Genomic DNA, 9,845 nt, shown 5'->3' with positions numbered 1-9,845 from the left:
GTTAAAAGGAAACCATTGGGCTAAGCTCCAACATCGTCTAATACTCTCTAATTTTTAAGTCTTAAATAAATAAAATTGCAGTATGATAAAATCAGACGTCGAAAAGACAAGGTTCTGTTCATTAATTTCTATCATGTGTTAAAAAGAAAACAAAAATAGAATCGAAACATGGTTGACAATTTCAGCAATTAGCTCTAATTAATTTTCGAAAATCCAGGACCGAGGTAACAACCATCAATGACTGAATTTCTCTATGGAGGCCCTTTTCCATCTGATCGTTGAGCAACCTGATTATCACCTAGCCGGCGATAACGGCCGCTTCTTGCAACAAATATGGGAGAAAAAGAGGACATGAATAACGAGAACGGGTTGCTTCGTTTTCGAAACAAGACACGGCTGCTAACTTGCCTCGACCTATGTTGACCATAAGAAGCGTTGACCCACTCGTATACACGGTTCTACCTTTGACTTTGACGCGCATCCTGGCATTCGAGGGAATCACGCGATATTCAAATGAAGCGGATCCTACATGAGCTTCGGTTATTGGCTGCGTTACATGTTCACGACACCGACATGACATATGCATAGAGGCGTGAGGAGAAATTAGGATACGTGTTTGGTTAGATTTTATGGTAGATTTATGATAACAGGGAGGTCAGTGAATAAACAATTTTTTTTTACAAAATTGGAGATGGAATATTAGAAATGGAACCTTAGACGGATATTCACGATAGGTTTAAGAACAATCAATATTATACTAGTTTATGGTACAGTAGGTTAAAGTATGCTCTACTTTTGTAATCGTGTCATTGCATTTTGCTAGTTTTCATGATAATTACACATTTTATACGATACTTTTATTCGCAATTAACGATAACACGGCTGCGGTCCGAATGATGATTGTTGGATGTCTAATAACATTCTCTCGAATTACATGTTTAGACGTAAATGCCGCAACGATGAGCACCCGAACAACCGTTTCGTGTATGAAAAAGTGAAGGCGAATGCCTTCTCCCATATCGTGTAGTGTAGATTGACCGCCGAGAATAATTGGAGGATCGTCCAGATGAAACAACTTTATCGTCCTATAAAACACTAACAAGCTATACTGACACCAATATACAGCGTTTTTTTCTATCTATCCAGATACTGTAATTGTGTAGCTATTTTTTATTTACTATTTTGTTCTCTTTCTTTGAAGTAATTTGTTGAGATCCTTGTATGAGTTCATATAGTGTTCTTTACCTATTTATTTAGAAATGTGATTTTGTATTATGTTTCCTTTCGTTCAAATAATTCATTTAATTTTTTCTAAACGTTTAAAGAAATTTTCGCGACGTGTACAATAAATAATACATCCTCATGCAAAGTTAAAGGCAGTAAATAAAATTCAGGGCGTGACGCCAGTTGTAATACAATCAACATTACCCAGTGATCACTTACACAGCTTCTTAGCATTTTACATAATTTATTCGACTCCTACACACACAAGAGAGAGGAAAAAAGACACCATGCAACGACAACAGTACAATATGCCACAACAGTGAAATAATTGATGTCGAATGAGACTTAATAAATACCTCTTTTAAATGGTAATAATACCACCGTGAAATCTCCGTGTGATTGATATTGCTCAATAAGCATAAAGCACAATGAAGCGTAAAAATTGCAATTTAATAATGTAAATAGTTGCCATAAGTAAAATTACACCAACCATATAGTTATTATTGGTTATAGGAAGTTGAGAATACAGTTAGATTATTATTCTATTCTATCACTTAATCATAAGTAAATTACTTCTAGTAATTTGCAAATTACATTGCTCCATGTCAGCGTTAACGTTTCTATTCGCATGAAAATCAACTTGTAAATTTTTTCGTAAATAAATACAATCTGACACGTTTATTTATGTCCTCATCAGTAGATAATGATATACTGGAGTGTTTCACGCTATCAACGTGAAACACGATAATCTTACCAATTAATTATTATATCGATACGTAACGAGCCACCCGACGCATGCACGCGTCATTATGAAAATGTTCATCCGGTAGCAATTGTTACCGCAATTTCACGTTCACTTCGATCCCTATTGCCAGAGTGCTTTTTCCTCACCAAACGGTGCAAGGATCCTCTTTACTAGCGTTTTGAAACAAACGTTGAGCAACTGTTATCGCAATGCCTATGTATGTATATAGATCGATTGTATTCCGTATTTCGATCGAATGAAAAGTGAATTAGAATAATGTACTTTAATATTAAATAAGAGCACGCTCGATAATACAGCAAATTGACGATAGCGAAAACGAGGGGCCAAAAACCAGTTTCGACTACATACTTATATAAGTGAAAAAAGTTTGTCAGTCGTAAAAGTTTGAATCTGATCGTACATTCTCCTTTTTTCTGATGGAGAAGCGTAACTGTGAGTTATTATTGGTATATAATGAATTGAAGATCGAATTAAGAAATTGTCTGCGAAGGCTTGGCAAAAGGAATTCGTCGTGTGTATGCAGCCAAAAAGTTCAGAAAAGCAGAGCAAAATTTCTCCGCCCTACATTCCCATTACCGCGATCTCAACATTAAGCAGCGGAAATAAATAAAAAATCTGTGCGCCACGGCATCTGCTTGGGGAGCAGGTGGGCCATATGCACCGTGTATGTTGAGCAATTTGGCAAATAATGTAAAAGGTTGTTTTGCATTCAATCACGACGTAATGTTACAGGAGCTTTCTCGTGTTCCTTTCGTGCATCAATTTTTCTGTTCAAGTACTTTATGCTTCTTTATGTCGTCTCCATGCACAGTATTTTTTACATATACAGTTTTATGCAAATTAAGTTTTTAACTAATCTGATCGATCATCGATACAGCATGTCCTATAATATTGTTTTCGCTTGACGACGAGAGATGGCACTCTGTATACTGAGACCATGCTCGAAGTGTAAGAATAGTTTAGTTAAGTGTCCGCATACTTTTCGGATTTATTATTTGTGTTTATGTCATTGTACTCTTAAAGGTTTATTTTTCAATTGTTAAATCTTGAAATAGATGGAAATTATCAGTATGTAAAATGTCAATGTTATTTTGTAATTTATATTCCAAGTGCCGAACCCCTTTTTTACCGATTACAAAAGTTTATCAAGCATTTTATAAGAATTATTCGGCAGCAGTAGTACGATTAAAAATGAACGAGGCTATTATACTACACGAAGAAAGCAATAACAAGTTTACGATGTCATTTCGTTATATTAATCCCGAGTTAAACGTGGACAGACAATTCAATTTCGACAGACAGGTGGATGATTCCATAACCAAATTTATTCAGAGAATAAACACCAATATTAATACCTATATTATGAAAAAGTACTGGAAAAAACAGAAAAAGAAGAATAAGAATACAAATGAAATCTTAGAAGAAAAACAAGTAACCAATGTAGAACATAATAATGTTAAATTTGTAAGAAATCAGTCTATCCTTGATGGTAATCTTACATGTAAATCACTTTTGGAAAATTCATCAGACATAAAATTGGTCATCTTTGATACAGAGTATGTATTGAAGCAGAATATACCTTATGTAACCAAAATAGAATTGCCAGCAAGCATTTTGGTTGATTTTCCAATTTATCCCTCAAAGTTTGAAGCAATACACATAGATAAAACGAAATGTATTTTTAATTGGTATAAAAATGATGGACTTACGTGGACCCACATAGGGCAAGGATATTTATATGTACCTAATATGTCTGATTTAGGATGCGAATTAAAAATATCATGTGAGCCAAGAAATGAGACACAAAGTGGTCCTATGATAGAACTTATATCAAAGGATATTGTACTACCTGGTCCAGGTCCATGTCCTTTTGATACCAGACATGCTTTTACCAGTAATAAATTATCTGGTAAAAGGTAAAGGTTTAATAAAAATTTGAAGTAAATTGTACTCATTTTAAGTACTCAAAAAATTGTTATAAAATTGTAAAAGTGAAATTTTAGTTTTAGAGTAACATCTTACAATATATTAGCAAATATATATTCAGCAACTTCTCTGTCCAAAGATACTCTGTATCCCTATTGTCCATCTTATGCTTTATCTATGGATTACAGAAAACTGCTACTTCTCAAAGAATTAATGGGTATCTCTTTTACTTTCTTTTTTCATAGTTAATATTTTGTACTCATAAAAGCAAAAACATTTAAATGATAGTAATAAATTTCTACAGGATATAACACTGACATTATATGTCTGCAAGAAGTAGATGGTAAAGTTTATGAGCATGATTTGGTACCAGCTTTGAGTGAACTAAATTATGATAGCATATTTAATTTGAAAAATGAGTTGCAGGAGGGTTTAGCAATATTTTACAATCAAAAAAGGTTTGATCAATTGATCTGTGATTATAGTGTTATCTCTCAAGATACAAACTTAAATGAATTTAATAACGTTTTGTCACTAATTCAGAATGACAATGTAAAGAAAACATTCCTGAATAGGAATACAATTATTCAGGTACCAAAACCTAATAATTGCATACTATTATTAAACTTAATTTCTTAATAATTAGTTATAGTATAGTATATATTATAGGTAGCAGTATTACGATCTAAAGAAAACCCAGAAATCTTAATCGTTGGAAATACGCACTTGTACTTTCGACCGCAAGCCGATCATATACGTTTGTTACAAGCGTATCATGGCTTATTGTATTTACAGACATTTGCCAATAAAATGAAAACGGAGGTACTTGTAATAATAAATCAATTAAAAATTTGTTAAATCTTCATTTTTAATATATTTCCCTTAATAATGTATTAAAAATTGTCAGCACCCAGAATGCAGCGTTAGCATTTTATATTGTGGCGACTTTAACAGTGTGCCACAAAATGCAGTTTATCAATTAATTACCCAAAATTATATACCAGAAGACCATGGTGATTGGAACTCCGGTAAGTCGTTTTTACTTCTGTTACATAATAATTTATAAATATTTCATGATTCGTATTAAACATATATCTATATTACACAATTATAGATCCTGAAGAGTATGTGGAAAATGTATCTATCAAACATGATTTAAATTTCGCTAGTGCTTGTGGTACTCCGGAATATACAAATTATACAGCTACCTTTTCGGGCTGTCTGGATTACATATTTTATCAAACAAATAATTTGCAAGTTGAACAAGTTATACCGATGCCCAGTGAAGAAGAACTTAGAGCGCATACAGGACTTCCATCAGTAGTATTTCCAAGTGATCATATATCATTGTGCGTTGATTTAAAATGGTCGAAATAAATGTAAACCACCGAATTGATGTCTTGAAATTTAATTAAAAAAATACATGATACTTTTTTATAGTTTCCTTACGAATTTTTTTTCCAAAGGGTTCAAACCAATTATATACAGCTTGAAATATAACGATATACAGCTTTCAATTATTGTTAATTTATTAAATAATAATTTTAACTTTGTAGAATTTTTATAAAACGTACACAATAAAATTACTCCTCAGTGTTTTCAAAATAGTATTTGTAATCTAAGTTAGATACATACAGCGAATGGTTAAAAAATAATCTTTGTATTCTATTCTAAAATAAGAAATGAAAACCTTACATATGCTACAGTCACTTAAGTTATCACGTATATAAACGAATAAATGTCGAAGAATTATTATTTTGCGCATGTACATTTGTATTCTAGAAGAGGACATTCTCACATCCACATCGTATTATCACATTAATTTTTAATTTATAATTACCAAAGTGTACATTCACGTTTCAGTAATACGAAGTTTACGGTAGTAGCGTTATTACATATATGAATGATTGGTGTTAATTTACAAAATTTTTTATACAGATTATTGTAATTGGATTTTTGTTTGTTATCAACAGAGGTCTGCAGGAATAACTAGTGTTGAATTCTGTTTCTACAAATTATAACACCCTTCGAAGAAACAAAACTCTTTCATCTATGTTAAAAACCTTTAAAATGTCTTGTAATTTTATGCACAACGCTATAGAAGTGTCTATACTTAAAAAGTATCAATGTAATTTTTTTAATGTTTACATACTCACTGTCTTAATATGAACACTCGGCGCAATATTAATTACTCGTTTGTAATTAAAAATTCTCTGGTGCATGAGTTATTCTTTAAAATTGTATAACGTTGAAAACTAGCTGACTATCAAATCATTCTATGGTTAAAAGGCCATTTCAAGTGAACCATTGAATAAATGTATGAAAAACTACTGTGTAAATTAGTGCCTTAAATGTTACTTTCGTGGTAATTTATTATTTTTTCAAAAATGTTCGTTCACTGCCTGCAGACCCCTTCTTCTTGCTCAGAAACCTTCCCCACTTTTCCCTATTAATAAAAACACATCTATGCGTTTTTTCTGAAGAACCTCTGCTGTGCACATTTTTATGATCACAAAGTTTTAAAGAAAATTCTATAACATATTTCTCTTATACATACATATATTACCACTTTCTAACGCATGCTTCCACGGGGACCATAACGAATTAATCTTCCTACTTTGTTCTCACGATTCGCTTAATAATTACTTTTACTTTAACAGGTTAAGCGTCAGAAATTGTTCAACTTTGTAAACATTACAGGTAAATAGTAAAGAATTGTTCAATAGATACTTATCTGTCGTGCAATATATATTTAACAAATAAGGCAACGAAGTTTTCTTTCGGTATCTTTTTGTCGCGCTAAATCTGTTAAAGTATAATCTGAATACGTGGATACACACAAATACTCTTAAATCATTGTACTATATTAATAAATAACTGTTGAAGGGACAATTTCGTATTCGTATTGTAGTAAAGCATCTGGAGGTGTAGTCAAAGACAATCCTTTCCAGCGTCGTCGCGTACTTAATTGGTCAAGTATTGAATGAGTGTTTTTCGAAATTGTACACCGAATACGTACGACCAATACGTACTCTATCACTTTCATAAAACAAAACAAAACTATAGTAACCCTTATGAACGTATGAATAGTTCGCGCAGATTCATCATGTTATTCTGCACTCTGCGGATCAATTATTTAAACCTGTATATGATTTGAAATGATACTCGAGTGATTCCGTTCTTACTAACAAAAATTTCTTTTCAGTATCAGTAAGAAAGAATATAATACTATAAGAATTTACACGCTTATAACTCGCCTTTGCACTGTTTAAGATCACATTCCCCTTCGTGGCGCGCTCGGGACCAGTAATTGTAAAGCGGTCATCGCATCAGGGAACAACGAATGATAATTTACAACCGGTACGTACGCGGCTGTGATCACCCGACCAGCGAACCATCTACCGTGTAGCGAATTGACAGCCGCGACTGCTGTTGCTATTGACGGACATTTAACGTAAACGTTACCCTGAGGGGAGGCTTGATCCACGTACACGTGTAGTACACCACCGTGTTTGTTACATTCCTCGATGACATCGTCGCGTATTTCTTTCGCCCAATTTGGATTGGTCTCACTGAAACAGAAAAGAATGCATCTGAGTTTAATTTCCTTCCTAATTTCTTAAGATAAACTTTTAAAGAAGTTAAACCACTTAATTATTGAAAGTACTGTTATATTATCATTTTTCAACATGCATATACTGATATGCATGCAACAAGTTCTTCAAATAACATCATTTATCTAGCATAATCGTTCCCCCAGTGAAAGGAAAAGGGATCTAACACTAGGTCTACATATATGCACATTTATAATATAAAAATTGTAATTATTACTTACTTTTGTGGATCGAACATATTCGACAACATAAAGCATTGCGTCGCTATAGGCGGAGCAGCTTGTGGAGGTGGCTGTGGCGTTGACATGACGGGAGCCATGTTCAATGCATTTGCGGCTGCAGGATTATATGAATAATAAAATTAATTAATATTTCGTACCTTCCAGTAGCACCAAGATCTATACCGCTTCGATCCAGTTCATCTGTATCAAGCAGAGAAGGACCTTGTATTAAATCTGTACGTTCTGTAACGTTGCCAACTTTCATGGGTCTTCCAGCAAGTTCAAAACCATTCAGCTGTTCTAAAGCTTTCTTCGCGTCATCCGCGTTTCTGAACTATAATCAAATAAATATATTTTAGAAGAAATAATGAAACATGTCTAATTAGGCAATTTGTAATATACTTTAATACATACAGTCAAGAATCCATAACCTTTGCTTCGGCCAGTCTCTGGGTCCATGATCAGCTGAATGTTGTCAATTTTACCGAAAGGTTCGAAAATACCTCGAAGCATATCTTCTGTGATGTTAAAGTGAAGAGATCCAACATATAACCTCATAGGACCTGTCTGACCTTTTGGCATTAAATTAGGCATGGAGTTGCCCATGCGATTCTTTTCAGCTTGCGTGTGTTGTACTACTATAGGAACACCGAGGAGCTTCTGACCCGATAATCCAAGTGCCTGAAAGAAGATTCAAAATAATTTAATAACTGATAACAAACTCAATATTAAACACAAGTTACTTATTAGCTCACCAGTGTGACACTTTCAGGATCCTTGAACTCTACATATGCTATACCCTTGAATCTTCTTGTCTTATTGCATGTGATGAGTCGGACATCTTGAACTTTGCCAACACTCGAGAAAAATTCTTCTAGATCACGAGCACGTATACGCTGACTCAGTTGCATGCAGAACACAGTTCTGGCGTCCCGTTCTTCTGGTGTTAATTCGTCATTTCTGCTGAAATAAATATAACAAATATAATCACTAAAGGCGTGAACTATTACCGAAGAAAGCAAGCACATTTGTTCTTGTCATTTCAGTGTAATAACGAACGCTTACACACTTACATGCCAAGGGGGCTGACACCTTTTCCAAACGGTAGTCTTGCTCTGGGAAGCGTAATCGGCGTGAGTGATCGTTTCCTTCTTCTGTCTCGATCTCGATCTCTGTCTCGTCGATCCCTATCTCTCTCGCCATCACGGTCTCTATCGCGCTCTCTTCGATCTCTTGATCTTGATCTGCGTCGACGATCACGATCACGATCACGGTCCCTGTCTCTGTCGCGATCTCGATCTCGATCTCGATCTCTGTCGCGATCGCGACGATCTTTCTCCCGGCGATCTCGCGATCGAGAACGGGAACGGGAACGATGTTTGCTCTTCCTATAAAAAAGAAAACGATACTCCAGTTAAAAGTCTATAAAGTTTGAAATAACGAGATTTATATGTATATATGATACGCAATGCATATTCGATTAAAAATAATAAATGAATTTTATCAATTGCTTTTAATTTTTTTTTTAAATAATAACGTTTCAATTTATGAATCCAAACCCTTAGTGATAAGAATCTTTTGTTTTTTCTCAACACTTAAATCGGAAAGCTTTAGAGAAAACAAAACCTTATTTCTTACAGAATGACGTAATTAATAAACACAATCGAAGAAGCAAACGTACAGCTAACATTAATAAAGCAATTCTTTACTGAACTATATAGATAAAGGTACACATGTGCTAGAAATAACTTGATCAATATATCATAGGAGTAGCTAACACCTGTACAAGTGTTATTACTTCATATTTTGATTTATTTATCTTAATGGCTATGAAAAAATATTTTTTTAATTTATACTTTTTTTTTATTTAATTTCAGATGTTTAACAGAATCTGTAGTACAGATATTCTTCCTAAATACTTACCATCTTCAGGTCTAACCTTTGGAATTATGAAAATAACCAGCATTTACACTAATTGTATGGGGTCTATAACAAAGAGAATATAACTTCAAACAGCTATATGTATGTACCAAATGACTAGTTTGAAATGTTCACAATCAAATAAGTATATATTTCAGTCTATAATACTAAAGG

General features: G+C 33.6%; 2 protein-coding genes across 2 annotated transcripts in view; one reads left to right on the top strand and one right to left on the bottom strand.

The window, feature by feature from the left end:
* Window positions 1-3,012: 3,012 nt before the first annotated feature.
* On the top strand, window positions 3,013-5,296 carry LOC108575933 (2',5'-phosphodiesterase 12-like). The gene is made up of 6 exons (XM_017938874.1): window positions 3,013-3,906; window positions 3,994-4,133; window positions 4,221-4,507; window positions 4,586-4,738; window positions 4,824-4,944; window positions 5,031-5,296. The coding sequence occupies exons 1-6, from the start codon at window positions 3,068-3,070 to the stop codon at window positions 5,291-5,293; spliced, it is 1,803 nt and encodes a 600-aa protein (XP_017794363.1). The 5' UTR covers window positions 3,013-3,067; the 3' UTR covers window positions 5,294-5,296.
* Window positions 5,297-7,163: 1,867 nt separating this feature from the next.
* LOC108575915 (RNA-binding protein 39) overlaps window positions 7,164-9,845 on the bottom strand; it is a 5,813-nt gene continuing 3,131 nt past the window's right edge. The window contains 6 exon segments of the mRNA XM_017938849.1: window positions 7,164-7,488; window positions 7,752-7,887; window positions 7,890-8,085; window positions 8,166-8,432; window positions 8,507-8,714; window positions 8,825-9,139. Coding sequence (XP_017794338.1) covers window positions 7,191-7,488; window positions 7,752-7,887; window positions 7,890-8,085; window positions 8,166-8,432; window positions 8,507-8,714; window positions 8,825-9,139 — 1,420 coding nt within the window. The 3' untranslated portion in view covers window positions 7,164-7,190.

This window comes from Habropoda laboriosa, unplaced genomic scaffold (assembly GCF_001263275.1).
Source record: "Habropoda laboriosa isolate 0110345459 unplaced genomic scaffold, ASM126327v1 scaffold336, whole genome shotgun sequence".
Classification (NCBI taxonomy): domain Eukaryota; kingdom Metazoa; phylum Arthropoda; class Insecta; order Hymenoptera; family Apidae; genus Habropoda; species Habropoda laboriosa.
The sequence above is the reverse complement of the archived record's forward strand: the minus strand, read 5'-3'. Positions and strand labels throughout refer to the sequence as shown.